The sequence below is a fragment of the Diceros bicornis genome, chromosome 22 (genome assembly GCF_020826845.1).
Source record: "Diceros bicornis minor isolate mBicDic1 chromosome 22, mDicBic1.mat.cur, whole genome shotgun sequence".
Classification (NCBI taxonomy): Eukaryota; Metazoa; Chordata; class Mammalia; order Perissodactyla; family Rhinocerotidae; genus Diceros; species Diceros bicornis.
In genome coordinates, this window is record NC_080761.1 from 59,246,681 (window position 1) to 59,270,754 (window position 24,074).

The following is a 24,074-nucleotide window of genomic DNA, read 5'->3' on the forward strand; positions in this document are numbered from 1 at the left end:
ACCCTCCAAGTTTCAGAATATTTTGAAGCTTCTATTTTTCAGAATATTCTGAAGCTTCTATTTTTATCTTCTCCTAAACTGATAAATTAAGCCCTGTCTGATATAGCGAGGAAGGTGAGAGGATGGCACAAAAACACCGCCCTCCTATACACAGGGTTGCCAGGAGTTGGAATAGACTGGATGGCACTAACAACAAAAAAAAACTGATTAAAGAAAATACATTTTAATCCTCAAAGGATAGTCTTAGCAAAGAATAAAATTGCACCATTTAGCAATTCCAAACAAGGAACTTGAAATCAGCTGTGCCTGGGTAGAAGCCTGACTTCACACTTCTAACTAAGCTAGGTGACTGTGAGTCAATTATCTAACTTCTTGAAGCTTCCATTTCTGCATTTCAACAAGGAAGGTGGTTCTCATAGGGCTGTTATAAGGATAAAGAGAAATGGTGTACCTAACAGCATTTAAGAAAGTACATGCCAGGTACAGGCATCCAACAAGCAGTAACTATTACTGCAGCAAGCCGAGCCCAGCAGCCTGCTGGATCTACGTGTCCCCAGATGCCAGCTGTGCTTCGCACACCTCGGAGCTCTCTCAGGGCCCTTCCAAGATTCCTTCCAAGATTCTACTTGTACAAAAGTTTAGTGACCAAGAGAGACTTTACCAAGTTTCAATAGGAAGAGAGAAGAGGGATCATTTATATATGATCCCTATATAAATCATATACCACAACAAACATATTCCACATCACCATTTGATAGTTCAGCTCTCCAAAGCACCTCTAGACGGCCTACCAGGGAGGGGAGCAGGGTTTCCCCCATCCCTCACAAGGCACTCAGCCTGGCTCCTCTGGCCAGAGTAAGGTGCAACTTCCCCATCTACTAGGAAGAAGAGGTCAACTGCTCTGGCTCCTCCCTCCAAAGACGTGTATACTTCAACATGTCACAAAATGTCCTCCAGCTGCAGGGCCCAGTGAGGAGGCAGGTTAACAACCATTTCTGTTATTTGAAAATGCCCTGAAGAACTCATACCCACTCCAAATATTTCTCATTAAAAACAAAAAAAAATAACCCCCAATGCTTTCCTTAGGAGAAACTGAAGAATAAAGTACTTTTTCAACTAGCACATCAAGATTGCTCAGTTACCCTCCAGAGCTACAGACAAAATCAGTTGATTTGATAACTACAACAGGAAAGAAAAAGATGAAAACTCATCTATTTCCTCATTACACTTCAAAGTATTAGTTATATTAGCTACGTGGCTAATCTGGGTTTGTAACCACTAACAAATAAATCCAAATCGCACCATGAACCCAAGCTTAACTAACAAACGTAAAAGCATAACACACATTTAAGCTTCTAGAAGAGAAATAAAAATAAAGGATATTTCATAAATTTGCCCACAATAATACTGGTTGAGAATGTTTAGCTGGTGTTTAAATATTACCTAAAACACCATACATTTTCCCTTTACTCCTCAAGTTGGGACCACTAAACTAAAATGCAGAGGTATGCATATTGTACAACACACTGAACCAATTCCATGGGAAAAACAGAAGAAATGAACCTTCTCTCCTCTGTACACTTTCACTTCTGCAAAGAATTTACATGACCCAAAGATGGCTAGAACCAAAACCCCAGTTTCCTGATTTCAAATCCATTTTTTCTAAATCTTGGAAATAAAGTATAACAGCAGCTGGAAATAAAATTAAATCATAATAGCTAAAAATCCAAAGTTTCTTACATGTTCCAATTTCCTGAATAAGTAAGTAAATAAATACTTTTCGGTCTTCTCTGGATCCATTACAGTGCAAGGCACTGCAAGGCAGCTACAATTTATTGTGGGGGAGTTCTACTTGCCCAAGTCTTGCATCAGGTTGGAGTCGCCCTTTTCTTCACTTTCTGTTGTTGTTTTCCATCTGCTTTCTTTCCTTTTTTTAACTGCTTTTAGTTACATTTAGGCAAGGCAGTCAAAAGCTCCAGGTCACCAGACCAATGAAGACAGCGCCAGCCTCTGAGGAATACAACTGTATGCCAAGCACCAGGGGGCCTGCTTTCCACACACCATCAGGTTAGTTCTCACAACAGCCCCACCTTCCCATTTACAGGAGACGAAACAGAGGCTCTGAGAAGGTAGGCATTTTACTCAGAATCACACAGCTCGGAAGCAAGGAACTATGCCTAGCAGGTAAATATCACAGTGTCATGGACACGTCTTATTACTTTTACATGTTTAGGCTAAGAATTCACTATATGGAGATATATGTACTACTCAGAAAAATTAAACTCACGATACATTTTTAACATGAACCCTTCCTTATATTGAGTCCTAATTCACCTCTCTTTAAATTTCACCCTTTTGTCTGGGAAGTACTTGGGTTCTCATCTTTATCTCATTTGAGCACATGACTGGGCTTCAGGCATAAGCATGAGATTTCAGATGGAGATTCAAACCACAGACTTTCCATAAAATCCTAGAATGTTGGATTTAAAAGGGTCTATAGATATCTGGTAATGCAGTGATTCTCAATGGGGGCGATTCTGCCCTCCAGGGGACATCTGACAATGTCTTGAGACAATTTTGGTTGTCATGACAGGTGGCGATTAGAGGTGGAGGAGTGTTACCAGCATCTAGTGGGCAGAGGGCAGGGATGCTGCTAAATGTCCCAATGCACAGGACAGTCCCACCACAAAGAATTATCTGCTCCAAAATTTCAATACTGCTGAGGTTGAGAAACTATAGGAACTAGATTCTAGTCCAACAGATAAAGAAACTGAGGCACAAAGAAGTTAACTTGCCTAAGATCAGGGAAAGGTTAATGACAGAGCAAAACTAGTGCTTAGGTGTTCTGATTCCTAAATCATGCTACTTCCAACGAAGTTAGAGGATGGAGATGAAGACAGAAGAGGACTCTTCTGGCTTGTAGGGTTTTTTGAAAGCCAATCCACTTGGTAGTTATATGGTAGTCAGTACAACTAAGCCACCTCCAAAAAAAAATCCCTCCTAGAAAACCCTTGATTCTAAAACTCAATTCCACTCGACACATTTTTTGGTTGCCCACTCCTGAGAAACAATTGAGGAGATAGAACCAACAGTCCATTGGGACGTCAAAGATACAAAACTCCACAAAAACACCAAGGATAACACAATAGGGTCACTAGAAAGAACTCCACAGAGAAAATTCTCTCAATTTTGGATAAATGCCCACTCTTGAGTCTTAGACAGTTTTCATCTTTCACTACTGTGCAGTAAAAGCTAAATAGCTTTATACTAGGATACAATACTTCTTTCTGGAATAGAAAACCTAAGTTTCAAACATATTTTATACTGGGAACTGTACAGTAAAGAATGTGACCCCAAAGAGAGGTCTGGCCTTTGCCGTCAGCTTCTAGGAGATAATCTATATTTTCGTTTAGAGAAGGGACATCTCACCAGATCTTAGGGTGGGACCGGCCATATCTGATAGTCTTAGGGTTGGGTTGGCCATGCCAGAAAGACAACCATGTGATTTAGGATGGGGACTCTGGGTCATGCAGTATCAGTTGACCTGGAGGCTGAGTTCAACCACGTGGACACCCAATCAATCGATGTTGCCTGTGTAACGAAGCCCCAGTAAAAACTCTGAACAGTGAGGCTCAGTAGCACTTCCCTGGTTGGCAATACCCCATGCATGCTGTCACATGTCAATGCCAGGAGGGTACTGCATCCCAAGAACAACAGAAGCTCCGCACTGGAACCCTCCCAGACTCTGCCCAATGCATCTCTTCTTTGGGCTGATATTTATGTGTATCCTTTCCCTGTAATAAACCATAACTATGGCTTTCAGTGAGTTCTATGAATCCTTCTAGCAAATTATAAATGTGTGGGTGGTTTTGGGAACCACCCCCCGACAAACTTGCAGTTGGTATAAGAAATGAAGATGGTCTTGGGGACTGTGTCCTCAAACTTTAAAGTTTGGCTAACTCTGGGTAGGAACATAGGTTTGTTTATTTTCCAGTGCAATTCTGAATATTTCTAGAATTTTGCCTTGGTAGTCACCTCCCCCACTTCACTGTGGATATGACCTCTGACTTGCTTCTAAGCAACAGAATATGGCAAAGGTGATGGCAAATTTGCGATTATGTGTGCGTGACCGCTACAAAGACTGTAATGCCCATCTTACTGGAGACTATCTCCCTTTCTGGCTGTGAAAAAGAAAACTGCCACGTTTTAAGCTGCCCAGTGGAGGAGGTAACATTGCAAGGAACTGAGGGTGGCCTTATGCCAACATCCAGCAAGAAACTGAGGCCCTTGCTTCCACATTCTGCATGGAGCTGTGGCCAATAGCCACATGGGCTCACACACAGATCCTTCCCCTTACTCAACTCTTGAAAGGAGGGTGCAGCCTCAGACAATACACTGATTGCAGCTTTCAGGTGAGATCGTGAAACACAGAACCGAGCAAAGCCATGCCCAAACTCCTGACCCACAGAAACTGTGAGATAATAAATGTGTGTTATTTTAAGCCACTAAACTTACAATAAAGAACAAATGCAACAGACTAGCAGTGGTATTCTTCAGAAATGCAACATTAGAGGGATATTTCTAAAATGAAAATAGGATCATGTCACTCACTACCTTAAAAATCTCTCAGTGGTCTCTCACTGGCTACAGAATAAAGCCCAAACACCTTAGCAAGGTATAAAAGACTCTCCTTAACCTGACCTCTAGTCCTCTGATCTCTTAACATGTGCCACTTCCTTACCTCTTCTGTCTCTCCCTTTGAGCTCCAGCCATATACAACTAATTTTAAATTTTCTCACACCTGTGTGCCGCTCGCCCTCCTAGAACACCTCGCCCTCTGCCCCGCCGCTCTTCTCTACACAAGTCAGCTTGGTGCAGCCTCCGTGGCCTCACCCTCTCCCAGGCTATTGCAGAACCCCGCGTGCATTTCTGTGTGGCAGGTCCCACCATGCATTCTGTCGCTTGTTTGGTGCCCTTCCTGCTGACTTACAGACTACAAGCTTCCTTGAGGGGAGAAACTGAGTTTTGCTTGTCTGAGCTTATTTGTCTGTAGTTCTGACAGACAACTGGTGCTCAACAGAATTCTACTAAATGAGCGAATGCCAATAAAACTGTATTCACTGGTCATAACTTTTCAAGGAAAGATGTTATAATCCACAAAATAATTTTCTGTGGTACAAACTGCATATACCATTAGTAAAACTATGAATCTCTAAGAATCTTTAAATCTGACATTTAACACCTATCCAGTTCACTTCTCAACATCCTGTTAAACCTGCCACACAATGTAGAACAAATCAACGTCTGCTGTTTCATTATTAATTTTCAAAGACTTTAAAGGTTTTATTGTATCCTTAAAGCCATAAAATTGACAATTTATATCAACCCAAACCAGAGAATATCACAAGTAAATTTAAAATATTCATAATCATATAAAATGTGAATATTCAAAAATCTTAGTTTATATAAGCTTTAATTTGAAAGGCTCTAAAGCCATCTTTGAATGGAAAAAAAGAACAAATTAGTATTCTTTCATTTTCTATTTTTTAATAAAATATCTATCCATATCCATATTTATTGAATTTTTTAGCTTAGAGGAGAAAGAAATGTTACCTTGATTGCTAATAGCACCAAAGAGTGATAAAAATAAAAATGAATCTTTAAAGGTGTTCATATAGTTATCTAAAATACCACTTAAACTTCTAAAACTCAAATTTAATATTAAAATAATTTTAATACAGTTTCCTTCATTTAGTAAACAAAAATATCTTTTACTATCAAAACCCAAATTATAAATCAAATTTATTTTTTAAAAGCTAATTCTCACACTTGGGTTTTTGTTATATGTAACTAAAATAAAGAGGGGGACTCCAAATGACTTATCTGGAAAATAATTTATGCTAAAACTAATTTTTACATTGGAAATTTCTTGGCTATAAACTAATTATAGTATTAGAACAATATTTTTACTCCTCATAAAATGAAGAGCATAGACTATGCTTTGGTTTGCTGTTTTATTTCATTCAAAATGCAGATGTTTTATCTGCTGGGAAAGCATTAAAATGAAAACATGATTTTATAACTATGTCATCTTCATAAACTAATATTCACTAAAACGTTAGTGTTTATCACACCACAGTAAAAGTAAAAATAACACGAGCTTGCAGTAACTCGTAGGAGCAGAATGAGCACAGCAGTTACAAAGATTTTAAGCGTGGTTCTCTTGTACAACACACTACATTTCACCCCAGAGAAAGAATGTTGGCCAAGATCTCTAACACATGGAAACTGCTTTTAAAGCTGTTGGGCCCTGACATTCTGTTCAGCAGTTTGAAATCAACCCACAGCTTTCCTCATTCACCCTCCCACTTGGGGCTAATGCACAGGCATGAACATCTATTGAGGAAAACCACAAAAACTTCAAAGCAGCTACAACGGTAGGCTCTTTTTTCTCATATTATTTTAAATATTGTTTGTTAAGATGTGACTCCTCTAACAGTCTTGATAAATGTAAAGGCCATCTCTAATTTTTTTAAGTTTCAGCTACCTCGAACAATTACTTTTTAACAAGTACTTTAGTATATCATTGCATAAACTTTAATATCCATGCAGGCAAGAACAGGGTGCCGCAAAAGTCACAAAACCATGTTACTCTTAATTTTCAACCACTGATTTTTGGTAAACAGGGAACTATGATGCAGCACCAGCAACTGGTTGATTCTGTTCGAAGTTACTTAAGAAAAAGTCTGAAATGTGCACCACCAGATAAAATCCACTGGCGAGCCTGAAAGAATCCTTCCCATTTCATTCCCTCAAATCCTTGATTAAAGTTATTTTTTCCAGTCTGCAATACTATTTTTGCATTTTTCATAGTTTAAATTTAAAAAGCAACGCTATTGATTAAAAATAGTGATACCTATGAAAATTACAAAACTAAGAAAATTAAAATGATGGCTTTTCCTATATTCTGTACTACCTAAAAGTAAGTGTTAATGACTACTTTTCATAATGTTAAAGTTTTAAAACTTTTCTTGGAACTTGTTTCTGTTCATACCAATGCAAATCAAGGGCTCTTATAAAGTAGTAAAGTTGAAATATGATATTTTTAACTCACATGAGACAGGATCTTGGGTCTTCATTTTAACTATTTATATACTACAGGTATCCTAAGGAGATTTCAATTGCATACAGTACCTTTGTTTAGGGCACCTAATTATTAAGAAACTGAAATTATCAACATTGCTTGGATTTTTGACAGAAAACAAATAAAACCATTTCCTGAAACTATTTTCCAGAATGTCACTGATACATAAAAACTTTTAGGATCTAATTAAAGATCACTAAGGGTTAAATACTTGTTCTCTGGCCCCCACTGCGTACATCCTGCCAAAAAGTCCTCTAAGCTTTTAAATATTGCTTCTAAGGTCTGCGTTTTTATTTCCAGGGAAAAAGAGAGTATTGTCCCAGAGTCAGCAGGCCACTAGCTTATTAACTTCCAGTCACCTTGGTTTTCGCTAAAATGAAGACTCTGCAGTCAACACTTCTCCTGTTACTGTTTGTGCCTCTGATAAAGCCAGCGCCACCAACTCAGCAGGACCCACGCATTATCTATGATTATGGAACAAATAATTTTGAAGAAACCTTATCTAGCCAAGATTATGAGGATAAATACCTGGATGGAAAAAATAATAAGGTAATTTATTTCTACTCTAAATTTAACTTCTAAAATAGATGCCCATTTAAATGCATGTTTTTGTTTTTTCTGAATGTGTCTGATAAGGGGAAAGAAAAACCACTTTAAATGAGTCAAAGTAATTTCAAAATAACTGTCCCTAAGATTATATTTTTAAAATATGTATGCCTCCCAAATTAATAAATAGAATCTATGGTAACCAAACAGTATCTACAGCAACCAAAACATAAGATTTAAGGAAAACTAAACGTTAAGATGACCTTGACCAGTTGAGATTTATATGTTAAGTAATGTTATACAATGCCCTATATTTGCATATTATATTGCCTCAAAAAAAATTAGGAAAAATGTGTATTAGGAGAAATAAAGATGGATTACCAGCTTAAGGTTTATTATTTTAGGAAGAAGTGGTTCAAGGAAATAAATAGAAAATACTGGTTATTTTGTTATCTATAGCATTTCACAATAATTTACATATGCCAACTATACACAGTACCAAAAAAAGAAAAATGACTTACTATGGGGCTTTCTTTTTCAAGCAGTTTCAACAATTTAGACTCTATCAATCAATTTGTACCAAGTCACTGTAATTGTCTTTGAGTTACCACTACAAGGATGACTTTCATACTCCACTTGTATGAGCTAAGTAACTACTTGTGGTTTTCTTAGTACACAGAAATGAACGCTGGGTAAGGAAAAAGTTAATACAGCACCCAAGTATCTGTTGCTTGCCTATTTCTCTCTCTCTCTCTCTCTCTCTCACACACACACACACACACACACACACACCACAATGGAAAATGAGAAATGCAGCCAAATATATAACAATGTTGATTGCTTCAACAGTTCTTCTCCACTATAAATAAGATGGCAAAGATTTTAAGGGTGACCAGCTATAACTACTTCTTTTTTTTAGAACACAATGAGCAATGTTAACACCAGTTTCTTTCAATGAACTTAGTTAATATGCTAGTATTATTTTTGCCCAACATTAAGAAAAAAAGAGGTTATCACTACTCATAGTTTCAAATTTAAAAAAAGAGGCCCATCATAACAATAAATTATTGGCTCACATGGATGATTTGAATCTATCAATCAGTTAAAGGAACACTTTCAAAATTCCCTGGTCCCTAAAAAGTAAGAAGTAAGAACTTCTCTACATGTTGCTTTAGAAGCCCCTCTAAGTTACTATAAATGTGGGGACTAAGATATTGGTGAAGCGGAGTAGAATTCAACAGCGCTTAATATACAAATGCAGAGTGGAGGGGCTGTTCAACCAGAACACACGAGAGAATGAAGGAGTCAAGACGGAGACTAAAGGCGGAACACGCTTCCAATGGGTGGAAAAACTAGGACCTCATATAACATACTTTAGTCTAATAGAAAATGTTCTCTTCCAGAATAGGAAAGAGTGAGTAAATGATAAAGACCCATTTCCCCCAGAGCTAACAATAAAAGGGCTCCAGGGCCAGGGCCTAATGGAGGCAGGTGGGTAATTAAGGGTCACTTCTGGAAGAGATCCAAAGAGCTTACTCTGCTTCACACAGACGACATGACTGGTGCTTCAGTCCTGTTAAACATGGTTAGAATCTGACATCAGGAATTCAGTTCAGACAGAACTATAAAGAACAATTAAAAGAGCTACTCTACATAAAGATGATCTCAAGACACTATCTTCACCTCAGAAAAACTTTCATTCCGAGTCAGAGAATTCTCTCCTAGCTCCCATTTGGAATTTCAATACGTCAACATTTAGGAAGCACTGAGTTTGGCTTCTGGACATAGAAAAATAAAAAAGACCTGGTTCTTTTACTCATGGAGTTTACAGTCTGGAGTGAAAACAAGCTAAACAAATATTTACATTATAACTTAATAAATGATGAAACGGAATTACACATAAAATCCTAATGGAGCACAAAAGAAATCCCACTGTGACTATGACAAGACAGATGTTGTCCGTGATCTCTCAGTTTTATAATTAAAATTAGACTTTATCACACCTGATAATAAATTTTTATTTTTCCAATAGGAAAAAGAAACTATGATAATTTCTGATGAGAAAAGTCTTCAATTACAAAAAGATGAGAGTGTAACACCATTAACCCCCAAGAAAGAAAATGATGGTAAGTATGAATACGCTATCATCTAATTGTTTTTAAAGGAGCTTTAAAAAATAGCTTATAATGGAACTTTATTCCTTATAGTAATCAAAAATTGCCTCAGGATGTAGTAAATCCAAACAGTAGAATTTCATCTCCAATGATAAAGTCAACAGGTATACTGGGAGCGCACATCATTTGCCATCCCACATTAGGAGTGAGAAACGCGGACTAGGAACATTCAAGAACAACCAAAACTGAGTCCAAGTTGAGCTTCTACAAAGTGTGTGCCTCTGTCTATATAAAATCAATTCAAGAAAGATTTATTAAACACCAATTACTTGCAAATACTATGTACAGCCTGAAGATAAGGTAAACAAAATGTAATTCTTGCCTTCAAGAAACTCACAGAAGAGAGACGGCTATACACATGAACAATTATAATGCACATTTCAATTAAAACAAGAGAGAACTTATAACAAATTACAAAGTACTACTTAATAGTTCCTATCTATTTGGTTTATTCTTGCTCTATTACAGAACGTTATCACACCCGACAACACGAAAAAAAATCACACATTAATTTCCATACTGCTACAATACAATTAAAATGGACCAAAAGAAAAAACACATCTTAAGAAATTTGAAAAGTATCACAGTAAAAACAGACTTGACCAAATGGAAAGACATCCCTTGCTCTTGGATAGGATGACTCAATATCATAAAGATCACCTCTCCCTAAATTTATAACAGTAAACTTCTTAAGTTTTAGCTGGTAAGGTTGATTCTCCAGTTCAAATGGAAAATCAAACCTGCACAAATAGCCAGGGAAACCCTGAAAAATGACAGGTATCTGCAGGAACCAGAGGTACTGCACATTAGAATATACTTTAACAAGTGTGATACTGGTGCATGAATAGAATAGAAAGTCCAGAAACACATGTAGAAATTCAGTACATAAATTAAAAAAACAGTGCTGGGATGACGGGCTGTCAACTGAAAGGACACAATTAGATTCACCCCTCACACAGAAACACAAACTGCCCACACACTAGGTCTGACTGTAAACAGTGAACCATACAGACACTGTAAGATAACCAGGGCATGCAGTGCTTCAGAATCTAGAGATGATAACAGAAAAGACCAATAAATCTGACTCCAGAAAATGAAACTTTTGCATGGCAAAAAACATCATAAAGTCAAAGACAACAGAAAACTGAGAAAAATATCTGCAACATATGTCACTGATAAAGAGTTAATATCTCTAATTTATAAAGAATATGCAAAAATCCAGGAAAAAGAAATTGACCAAAATCCACTGGAAAAACAGGCAAATGATATAAAGACATTTCACAAAATGATATAAAAAAGACCCTTAAACATTGAAAAGATCTTCAATCTCACACACAGAGAAATGCAAGTTAAAATTATATTGAGATACCATTTTTTAACCTAGCTGATTGACAAAAATTAAAAATGTGACAATATGTTAATATATTCCATTGGCAAGGCTTTAGGGTATCAGACAATCTTACACATTGCTGGTGGAAATGCAAATTGGTACAATGTTTTTGGACAGGAATTTGGCAATATCAAATGAAACTAAATATGCATTTACTTTGTAACATAGCAATTGACTTCTAGGAATTTACCCTAGAGACACACCTCCCAAGTAAGAAAATACATATGCAAAATCACTGACGTACTGCTTGCAATTGCAAAATATTGAAAACAATCTAATTGCCCAGACACTGAAGAGTGGTTGAATTAAGTATAGTCCATCCAAACAAGGAAACACTATGCAGCTGTAAAACGAATGGGGAAGATCTCTATGAATGAACATGGAGTGATGTCCAGAACATCTCATGTGAAAAATCAAAGCGCCAAGAGTATCTTCAGTGAGCTGCCTGTCACCTAAGCAAGGAGGGCATATGATAACAGATATACGCACCAGCTCATTTGTGTGAAAAGAAACTCAAGAAGGGTAATTACAAAACTGAGACTAATTACCCACAGGTTATGGATGGGACCAGGGGTGGAAAGGTGGGCAGATGGGACCTGGGAGGGCTGCGGGGGGAGGGTAGTGGCACTTCTCTGAGAATACACTTTTTGCGTAGATTTAATTTTAGAACAAGGTTATGTTTCACATAGGCAAACAAACAGCATCTACTCATGGTTTGTGTACAGATACAGAAATAGATACAGATGTGGTCTCTCTGTGTATGTGTACATATGCATATGGTGTATTTATGTATATATACGAGTATATGGTGTATATATACATGTATGTCTATACACATATACATGTGTATGTATGTGTAATATACATGGAGAGCAAGACAACACATACATATATTTCCTAGCTCTCTCTGCTGAAAGAGCCTAGAGGCAATGAGACTCAAGTAGCAGTGAGTATATCCACACCCAAATCTTGGTTTCTAAATACCATTCTCCACTAAAAGGAACCAGTACTCCTTGAAGAAATAGCTGATTTCAGGCTTGGGGCAGGGAAATGGAAAGCTGGGGAGATGGGACCTGAGAGGGCTGCAGTGGGAGGGTAGTGGCACTTTTCTGAGGATACGTTTTTTGTGTAAATTTTATTTTAGAACACAGTTATGTGTCACACAGGCAAACAAACAAATAAATACATTTATAAATAAAATCATGTCATAAAAAGATGTCTGAGACATCTTACCATGACAGAAAATAAGGACATTCTCAAAGAATAATGGCGACATTTAATTTTTTAAAAATTAATCATAATATAAAAAATATACAGGCATGACCACTTTGGAAAATAGTTTGAGACTTTCTTCAAAAGGTAAAAGATGTACAAGACTTGTAACACTGAAATCTAGAAAACAATGCTGAGAGAAATTAAAGACCTAAATATATAGATGAATATTTTGTGTCCAAGGACCAGAAAACTCAGTATTTTTATGATGTCAATTTTTCCCAAATTTGTCTGTAGATTCAATGCAATCCCAATTAAAATCCTAGCAGCCTTTCTGAAATTAACAAGCTGATTCTAAAATTTATATGGAAATACAAAGAACCTAGAACAGTCATAACAACACTGAGGAAGAATAAAGTTGGAGGATTTACGCTACCTAATACCAAGACTTATTATAAAGCTACAGGAATCAAGACATTGTGGTATTAGCTTACAAATAAACAAATAGATCAGTGGAAAAGAAGAATCCAGAAACAGACTTAGACAATATGGTCAACTGGTTTTTCATAATGGTGCCAATGCAATTCAATGGGGAAAGGATTATCTTTTCAAAAAATGGTGCTGAAAGAATCAGATAGCGATAGGGGAAAAAAATGAACTTTGACCCTTCCTGACACCATACATAAAAATTAACTCAAAATGGACCCCATATCTAAATATAAAGAGCTTAAACTATACAACTTTTAAAAGAAATACAGGATAAAAACTTAGTGGTTGGCAAAGATTTCTTCTCGCTTTTTTTTTTTTGTGAGGAAGATCAGCCCTGAGCTAACATCCGTGCTAATCCTCCTCTTTTTGCTGAGGAAGAGTGGCTCTGAGCTAACATCTATTGCCAATCCTCCTCCTTTTTTTTTTTCCCCCCTAAAGCCCCAGTAGATAGTCGTCTGTCATAGTTGCACATCCTTCTAGTTGCTGTATGTGGGACGCGGCCTCAGCATGGCCGGAGAAGCGGTGCATCGGTGTGCGCCCGGGATCCGAACCCAGGGCGCCAGTAGCGGAGTGTGTGCACTTAACCGCTAAGTTAAAAGATTTCTTAAATAGAACACAAACAGCAAGAACTATTAAAAAATCAATTGTTCTTCATTAAAATTAAAAATGTTTGTGCCGGCCCTGTGGCGTAGTGGTTAAATTCGCAGGTTCCGCTTCAGGGCCCAGGTCTGTGGGTTTGGATCCTGGTGCGGACCTACACCACTTCTCAGCCGTGCTATGGCAGCAACCCACATACAAAATAGAGGAAGACTGGCACAGATGTTATCTCAGGACTAATCTTCCTCAAGCAAAAAAAAGAGGAAGCTAGGCAACGCAGTTTAGCTCAGGGCAAATCTTCCTCAGCAAACAAAAGAAAAAAAAAATTAAACATGTTTGCTCTTCAAAAGACGTTGAGAAGAAAATAAAAAGGCCACAGACTGGAGGAAAACACTTGCAAAACGTAAATCTGACAAACGACTTATATCTATAATATACATTCTTATAATTCAATAATAATAATAATACAAAAAATCCATTTAAAAATAGGCAAAAGATATGAACAGACACTTCAGTAAAGAAAATATGTGGATGGCAAATAAGTATATAAAAAGATGCTTAGCATCATTAGTCATTAGGAAAATGCAAATCAAAACTTGAGATACTACAACACACCTTACTTGAATGGCTAAAATTAAAAAGTCCGACCATACCTAATGTTGACAAGGAGGTGGAGCAAATGGAACTCTGATGCACTGCTGATGGGAATGTAACATGGCACAACCACTTTGGAAAACAGTATGGGACTTTCTTCAAAAGGTAAATATACACCTATAATAAGACCAAGCCATTCTACTCTTAGGTATTTACCCAAGAGAAATGAACTCATTAAGTCCACACAAACTTGTACATAAACATTCATAGCAGCTTTCTTTGAAATAGGCAAAAATTAGAAACAACACAAATGTCCATAAGAGATGATCGTATATATTGTGTGTATATATATTAAGAAAATGGAATACTACTCAGTAATAAAAAGGAATGAACTACTGATATACACAACAATAGATGAATCTCTAACTACGCAGAGTAAAAGAAGCCAGACAAAAGAGTATATACTGTATATTTCTTTTGTTATAAAATTCTGAAAAATGCAAAGTAACATATAATGACAGAAAGCAGATCAGGGTTGCTTGGAGACAAGATTAGGAGAAAGGAATTACAAAAGGGCACGAGAAACTTTTGGGGGTGATGCATATGTTAATTTCTCAATTGTAATAACGGTTTCATGGGTATATACGTATGTCAAAAATTTATAAATTATACAAGTTAAATATGTGCAACTTATTGTATATCATTTAACCACAAAAAAGTTGGGGCAGGATAAAAAAGAGCTTACAAGAGTTCTCACTGGCTAATCTGTGACAATTTGATTATCAAAATAAATATGAGGTAACGTATTATGACCCATGGGATAAGGAATTCATCAGTTCATAATGACAGAAATAAATAAATAAGAAGGGAATATTCTACCTTACACCAGAATGCCAACTAACAAATGTAGAAAGGATGATGGAATTAGAAAATTACTATTTGGCAACTATCCTAGCAATAAATGATTCAGGTAAGAACCATCAACAGATGATAAAACTAGTGGGTTAAAGTTTGATGACAAACCAGATGGTTAGAATCTCAAAATACTTCTCTGGAAGATACTTATTAACTAGAAAGCGAAAAATAGTAACTTTACAGAGTAAGAAACATGGCGGACAGGCTTGAACAAAGTGACCAAAGATAGCATCCTCAGGAACGGGACAATAGATACCGTGTGCTCCCTGAAACATGGCACTGAGGACCCAACATCATTTCCATGGTATTCCTGCCAAAAATGAAGAACCTCAGACAAACCCTAATTGTAAGACTCTGCAAAATAAATGCCCTGAAAAGCAAAATTTTTTAAAAATTCAAAAATTTTCAAAAAAGTAAAAGGTATGAAAAACAGAGACTAAGGAACTGTTCCAGGTTGAAGGAGATGAAAGAGGCATGACAAGTAAACGCAATGAATGACATAGGGTGCAATGGGATCCCAACAGCGCCTACGATGATTCTACTTTTGAGTTAATAGTTTGTTTATTTAACTTGTGGTTTCTAAACTCATTAGCTACTGTCACCAATCTGAAATGTGTTTCTCCCATACCAAGTGATAAACCAAGCTTGTGTTTATCTTAAGTCCCGCTTTATGAATGTTTTTTGGTATTCAAATGAGGAAATGTAACTGTCAGTCAATTCAGCAATCAAGGGATCATTGCTAAAACAGATAAGAGAATAAAAGAGATTGTGGATTATAGACTCTAAAATTCTAGTGAATTATCAGTTATAATATAGGTCACTAACTTTCATGACCATGATATCTTTCCTGCTATCACCTGTAATTCTGTAAAATATCTTTTCAAATTAGTAATAACATTCATGATAGCAATAAATTTACCACTAGAGGCCAAATATTTTTAAACTGCTGTTTATATTTTTATGATTTTGTTTCCCAATCTAGAAATGCCCACGTGCCTGTTGTGTGTTTGTTTAAGTGGCTCTGTCTACTGTGAAGAAGTGGACATTGATGCTGTCCCACCGTTGCCAAAGGAATCAGCCTATCTTTATGCACGATTCAACAAAATTAAAAAGCTAACTGCCAAAGATTTTGCAGACATACGTAAGTTAACTTTAAGTAAGAGATTAGCATTAAATTATGTAAACACAAGTTTCTAGCACTTGTGGCCTATCATATCTAGGGTAGTACTGTTGGAGCATTTAAGTATCCACCATACTTCACAAAAATCCATTTGTTTGTTAGTGAATCTCCTTTCCATTCAGATCTCCCCTGTCATCTTTCTCTATTGGTGACTTTGGTGTCTATGCTGACAGCCTGTCTAACATAGGGGCAACTATGTCTTCTCAACCCCAAAACTTCACGATCCATTTGCCTCAGCCAGTCAGCAGCACCGATATAATCAGGATGCTTCTCCAACCACATGTTTTATCTTCTACCTTCAGTATAAAAGCATTGAAACTGCTTTTCCTTACTTTAACTCATGGTTCTAAATCTGGCTGCATATTAAAAACATGTAGGGAAGTATTTTTAAAATATTGATACCAGGCCCTAGTCCCCAGAGGTTCTAAGTTAGGTCGGGGGAGAAATGTAGGCGTCATCATTAAACACAACCAGACTCCTCAGATGATTCTAATATGGAGCCAGTGTTGAGAACAGTGGCATTTAACTCCTTCCCAGGGCATTAACAATCTTGGACTTTTGGCGTCCTATCAAACCTTTCAACAACTTGCTCCTAGGGCATTGCCATGAGTACACCAAAATCCCCCACCTCTGCAGTGCCAAGTCGCAGTCCTGGATCATTAATCCCTCATAAGTTTTCTAGATTCCTATGTTGTCAAGTGCTTCTGAAGAACGGCATATCAAGAAATGCACGCTGGCCCCACTACACAAGATTAACCATAACTGGATTCATGCTACTACTGGAAGTTCCCAACTGATTGAAGTACAGCTGTTTCTCAATATCTGTGGATTCCATACTTTCAAACTCACCTACTTGCTAAAATTTATTTGAAACCCAAAAATCAATACTTGCGACACTGTGACGGTCATTCGCAGACCTGCAGAGTGGCAAAAAAATCTGAGTTTCCCAGCTGAGGTCGAAGAAGGCAATGCCCTGCCCTTTTGTTTTAGCTTTTATACTGTAAACAAGTATCCTGTTCACAGTCTACTTAGTGCCACATTTTCCACATTTTTGTGCTTTTTGCTGTTTAAAATGCTCCCCATGCATAGTGTTGAAGTGCTGTCTGGTATTTCGAAGTGTAAGAAGGCTGTGATGTGCCCTACAGAGAACACACATGTGTTAGGTAATCTTCATTCAAGTGTGAGCTATAGTGCTGATGGCTGTGAGTTCAATATTAATGTATCAACAGTTATACTAAATAAGATACCTTTAAAAAGAAACACACATAAAATTTTGTACCGATTGGTTGATGAAAATGTGACCGGAGGCTCAAAGGAACCTAACCCTGTGTTTCCCCTGGGAGCAATAGTTTTGTATTTGCTAATTCAGCAACTTTATAGACATGACTATCTGGAATAATGAGAAGCAACTATATTTCCTAATCATCCCAGACAGACAGAAGTGACACACGCACACACTGAATTTCTCTCTCTCTCTCAGTCTGCATCACTTTAACAAATTAGGGAATATTTTTGTCTGCTGTTGTTAAGCATTAAGGCATAGAGAGATTAAGATAACATATCCACAATCACAATGCAACACGCCTGCGAAAAATCCAAAAATATTTACATGATTCTATTCAATCAAATATAATGCTTATTTTCCATGATTTGCAACAAGAATATCTTTAAAACAGCCTGAGCATCCTGAGAATTCAAACAGAGAAGAATGGAAGGACTCTTCCATTCCAACCTGAGATTCCAGGACTCCAGGGAGAAAGGCCATCAGTGTCAAGCACAGAGGAGATGCTCAGTATTCATTCAACAAAACTCACTGAGCTACCAATTGTAGACACTCCACTAGACACGAAAAATAAAAGATGTCTCAATGATCTGTTCAACAAATACTTTTCTTCAGTCTACACAAATAAGAATTTAACTTCATATTTTTTGTGTATTTTTTGTATATTTTTCTTTCAAGCCAACTTAAAAAGACTCGATTTTACGGGAAATTTGATTGAAGATATTGAAGACGGTACTTTCTCAAAACTTTCTCTGTTAGAAGAACTTACACTAGCTGAAAATCAACTATTGAAACTTCCAGTTCTTCCTCCCAAGCTTACTTTATTTAACGCAAAATACAACAAAATCAAGAGTAGAGGAATCAAAGCAAATACGTTCAAAGTAAGTATTTTATAGTATGACTGAACACAATATCAGTTTTACACAGCCAATGATAACATGATAAAAGAAAGAGAAACTTTGGTCTAGAATTTTGTTTTATGTTTTAAAACTATTGTAATTTAATAAATGAAGACATTATTTACATAATAAATAGCCATACCATTAGGCTCATTCAGTCTAGCTTATGCCTGTACCTCACTTAAAATACATAACCTTTATCTTGTTTCATGGACTACACCGCGTCCCATCTTTTTCACTTGCACCACGTGCAAATATTTATTTATACAGACATGGTTCACACCCTCATGGCAACAAGACTGTACAAAACCTCAAAATGGGAGTCTTCCTACGTTTCTTTTTCCTTACAATATTAGTAATTTACAAATGTCAGAAAAAATAAAGTTCTAAAAGTAAACACTGAATTTTGCTTTTAATACTTAAATGTATTATACTATAAAATTCTGTAGGTAGACTCTCTTTTGAATTCCATGATGGCACCTAATACAAAATTCTGTATATAGTAAAAAATTAAATACATTTCTTAATTTAGTAATTCAAGACAATATATGTACAAGAAAAAGGGAAGGTGATCTACCCTGATTTAGGCAGCCAGGCTGTCTCAAAATGCATGGTCTGTGGAGAAGTAATCACCTCAGCCCATCACTTCATAGCTCTGATATCCTCACTCCCAGTCCTGGAAGGAACTCCAGATAAGAGGATGAGACAATCATGCTACTGCTGGCAACAGACAACCTCATTCAAAAGGAAGGATTGTAGCTTCTAATGATAACTCCTATTAGAAGCACCTAAAACTATCAAATTTCCATAAAGTTTATGATAATCATACAAATGTACAATCTGTCCACAAACATACAATCTGTCAGAAAATGTAAAAATAATTCCATTTTTCTTTTCTTTTTGTTTACATTTAAGGAATCCTTTTTCAACTTTAAGGGACATTCTAAAGACATATCAGAGTTCCTCAGAAGTAAAGGGACTTTTAGGGGACTTTTAAAAACTGGACTCACTTTAAAAACAAACAAAAAACCCTTGTAATTTGAAGATATGTAATTCGAGCTGGTAAGCCTTTGAATAACTGGTATGTTAAAGACCTACAGGAACTGATCAACATTTCACAAGAGGAATGTTTGACTATTTTGGATTTACACATGCATTACAGAGGGGATTCATGACAAGTTGGCACGGGAATCCTCTGTAGTTTTGTTTAATGCCCTAGGCTGCAACAGCAAATGGTAAAATCAGGTTACTCTAACCCATGTAAAGAGGCCCCCTGGGGAAGACAGGAGCTTGGTGCCCATATAGTGGATGGTAGGATCCTTAAGAAAGGATTAAAATAACTGCAAATTAATTATTAAAAAACAAAATGAGCAAATTCTGCCACAGGATGCATATCAAAGGTAAGGTAAAAAATTAATGTCAGGAAAAACTACATCTTGAAGTCATATTATAAAATTATACACAATATTGGGTTACTGATCATGATAAATAATGTAACATAGAGCCCTTAGGGGGAAAAAAGTCATACTTACCTAAATATTTAATAAATTGCTTTGGGAAACACCTTACTAACAAACACACACATATCTTAGGAGTATTCATTTTGTTAGAAATTGGTGGAGCTGAAATGGGAAATTCTGGAGCTTCAACAGAGTTTACGGCAGCACCAGGACCCAAATTCAATCCTCCACAGGGACTGACCTCATTAGCTGCTCCGAAGACAAATTCAAAGGGACCCAGAAGCTGGCATGAGGGCTGAGGCCAGGCCTGGCTGGGCATTCAGAGGTCAGATGAGTGGAAAGAAATGTAGGGATGCAGCAGGGCTCTACTGCCCTTTGTACAGGACCAAAATATACTACCTGTGAAACCAAAACACCCCCCAAAACCAAAAAACTACCATACCAACAATTAATAGTATTGATATGTATCTATATCAATATCTATGCATATATATACATATGTACATATATGTGTGTATATAGCGTGAATCCTGTGACCAAATGTACTGATCTCAATGACACTCAAGCAAAAGTACCTTTTCCTTACAGAAACTGAATAAACTCTCCTTCCTGTACTTGGATCACAATGCCCTGGAATCTGTGCCTCTTAATTTACCAGAAAGTCTGCGTGTAATTCATCTTCAGGTATGATTGCTCCTTTCACAATATCTGACTTTAATTTAAATTACTATGGGTCCATCTTAAGAAGCATTAGGAAACTCACTTATTCAGATGTAAATTTTGCCTATCAAAAGTATTAACATTTAGCTCAATGCTCTCCTGCCTGGAAGCCCCGGTTCTGTCCAGAGCACCACGAGGTTCTGTCCAGAGCACCACGAAAGGACCAGCAACACTAGGTGTGAGGTCTGCTCTTAGAGTGGGGTTTGTTTCCAGCTGTGCACTTAGCATCACCTAGTTAATCTGACACATGGATTTGAAAGTAGGGGACACTAAGACCTCTGGTTTATGTTTCTTTCTCCAAATAGCCGTAAACATTTGCTTTTGGAGACTTTCCAGTTGACTTTATTGTCCAACATCAACTTGAGGTAACAGAAAAGAGGGAATAAAAATAAATTATTGGTTTTTGGTTATATATATATATATATATATATATATATATATATATATATATAAATAAATAAATTATTGGTTATATGGTTTTTCAGCGTCACAAGAATTTCCATTTGTTCTTTTTACTTCTTTAAAGAATATTTAAGGATAGTACCCAGTTTGAGTTGACACTCAAGAATAGGATACTATTTCCAGGTAGTATAATCTTACTTATACTCAGAACTTTCTGTTACATGATATTTCTCTGAGTAACAGCAAGAAGTCTGTTCTTCTAAAGTAGCACCGTAGACAAAGGAGTTCAGATGCACAGAGAGGATTTTATTACCATGAGCATACACAGTATATACAATTATTTTAAAAATCACTTTTTAGAAAAGAATATTCTGTGAGATCCCATTACACAGCACACAAAAGGTTGATTTTGGATTTCTGAAAAAGTTTTCCCTTTTATTTTCCAGTTTAACAACATAACCTCAATCACAGATGACACATTCTGCAAGGCCAATGATACCCGTTATATTCGGGACCGCATTGAAGAGATACGCTTGGAGGGCAACCCCATCATCCTGGGAAAGCATCCCAACAGTTTTATCTGCTTAAAAAGATTGCCTGTAGGGTCATACTTTTAACCACATCAATGCAGCAGATAAGCTAACATATACATACTTGTAATCTGTCTCTACAACGTCTAAAGGAGCATAAATGTTTGTTTAATATTAACTTTGTATCTCACTATGAAGGAATTTTATGTTTTAAGCAAGGATGGTCAAAAATCTTAAATATAACAAGTAAAAAGTAAGAGTGAGTCTCTAAGTTCAAAACAAAGTAATGTGAAAATATTTAAATACCATTACAAAATCCTTGTAGTTTATACCAGCATGCTATTTAAAAGGTATGTTTTTATATAAATACTCAAATTTAAGAAACATTATTTCCATTACCAATGAAGTGAGAGGATAAGTCTAAGAAACTTGCAATGGTTTATCTTTCCTGGCCTTTACTGGATCCCTAAAGCATTTAAGGCAGAGGCTCCAAAAACTCTGAAAAGCTAAATATTTCCAATGATCTCCCATTTTTCTTTAATGATTCATATATTATTCATTTTGAAGTAGGAACTTTGTTTTCTTTCTATTAAGGCAGCTATTATATTTTTACTTAGCCTGAGAAATAGGGTATAGTCTCCTATCTAGGCAAAGCTTTCCAAATAAAGTATAATTTTACTCTCTGATACAGAGCTAATAGAGTAATGCTCAAAGTTATTCTGCTTTGTAGTCACACAGTTAAAGGCTTTAGTAAAACCGTATAAAAATTTCTTTTATCTAAATATTAACATTCAAAGCCTACCATAAAACACTTTATGTCAAGCAGACCAAAATCAGTATGCTTATAAGAAAAACTGCAAGTCTATCCTATTTTTCAGAAAATAGCCATAAAGTTCCCCATTGTAAAGCCTTTCAAATATGATGCTGCAAAATATTTTCTTTTTTACACTATAGGAATGAGAGTCTCATCAATAAATCTGTCTGAATGGAAGACATGAAAACAAACTGAATTCTGTGGTGTTGTTGCACACCACCTTCCCACCCACCCATACATGTCCATGTTCATGCAGACTACATATTCACAAGAAAGCTTCTGAGCAACATATTCTAAAGACCCATGATTAACTGATACATTTAATGGTGAGAATTCATTTTCCATCTAATAGTGATGATTTATGAGGGCACAATGCTGCCAGATTAAAGTTCCTAAAATAACTTTCCTCTTGCTCAAACCCCACTCAAAAGTCTTAGTCTCCACATTGCTTTGAGGTTACATACAAAATTATCAGTGCTTTAGAGACATGAGTTTGAACTGCGCATAGAAAAATTACCGACATTGTATCCAATATAAATTATACATGAGAATCAAGTTGGTCTCTCTATACTATTCCCAGAACAAATACTTTTTCATATTTTTAAGCATTTGCTTCTGTTTTTTCCAGAAACAAGTAGGTCATTCTACCTAGAATAACCTTCCATTTTTCAAATTTTCCCCAATTTGTCATGGTTGACCCGAAGATGAAACTTTTCATTAAAATATCTGTGCTCTCTTAAGCCCACCATAATTACTACTATAACACTTAACGCACTGACATGTTTTATTCTGGTAACTGATAATCATATTGTTATACTGCCTTCTCATTATTCTGTGTGCATGCCTCACTTCTCTGTGACTGAAAGCTCACCGAGCGCACCGAACATACTCCCTTTGTACTTTCAAAGTGCCTAGCATAACAGTGAGCACATTTGATTTAAATATACAATAAAGTGCAAAATAAAGTTCATTTAAACAGAAGGGCTCTGTTTTATTTTAAAAAATAGAATCTTTAAACTATAACAGTCTTGAATAAATCAATGGAAATAAACTGTAACTTTATCTGGAAAAACAAACTTGATAAAGGAGAGCCGAGAGGTAGGACTGACACTGGGAAAGCAGTCAGGAGACTTCTCTCACATTCCAGACGTCAGAAAAACACAGTAATGTATTCCTATGTTCTTTATATAATTAAACTTAAAGAAAAAACACTGTAAAATAACTCTCAAATTTTAGAGAATTTAAAAGCCAGTGGCTTAGACAAAATAATAATTAGGAGAGGAAGGGCAGTGGTAAAAAATCTGAATTACAGAATTATCTTAAAGAAATAATTTTGAGACTTCTAGATAAGAAGATATGAACATAGGTACCTGACAATCTTTTTTCTCCTTAGTCACAAATAAAATAACGAGAGAAAGTAAAAATACGCTGATTCCATTATCTTAAATAGGTATTGTTTCATTCTTGATATGGCAAATTAAAGAAATAGAGGCTTAAAATTAAAAATAATTTACCCTTACAAACATTCCTGAAAGAAACTAAAGAAGACACGCATAAATGGAAAGACATTCTGTGTTCATGGATTGGAAGACTGAATAGTTAATATGTCAATACTATCCAAAGCAATCTACAGTTTCGATGCAATCTCTATCAAAGTCCCAACGACAATTTATTAAGAAACAGAAAAACTCATCCTAAAATTCATATGGAATCTCAAGAGACTCCA

General features: G+C 36.3%; 2 protein-coding genes across 5 annotated transcripts in view; one reads left to right on the plus strand and one right to left on the minus strand.

Annotated features, from left to right (window-relative positions):
• CENPP (centromere protein P) overlaps nucleotides 1-24,074 on the minus strand; it is a 212,276-nt gene that overhangs the window by 139,436 nt on the left and 48,766 nt on the right. The gene's annotated exons all lie outside the window — the stretch shown is intronic.
• Nucleotides 1,993-23,329, plus strand: OGN (osteoglycin). 2 transcript variants are annotated; one of them, XM_058566114.1, is made up of 7 exons: nucleotides 1,993-2,067; nucleotides 7,445-7,693; nucleotides 9,723-9,816; nucleotides 16,044-16,202; nucleotides 18,202-18,404; nucleotides 20,471-20,566; nucleotides 21,451-23,329. In XM_058566114.1, exons 2-7 carry the CDS (start codon nucleotides 7,520-7,522, stop codon nucleotides 21,619-21,621), a joined length of 897 nt encoding a protein of 298 aa, XP_058422097.1. In that variant the 5' UTR covers nucleotides 1,993-2,067; nucleotides 7,445-7,519; the 3' UTR covers nucleotides 21,622-23,329. The 2 variants fall into 2 exon arrangements, with proteins under 2 accessions (XP_058422097.1, XP_058422096.1); XM_058566113.1 differs by lacking the exon at nucleotides 1,993-2,067 and adding an exon at nucleotides 6,341-6,437.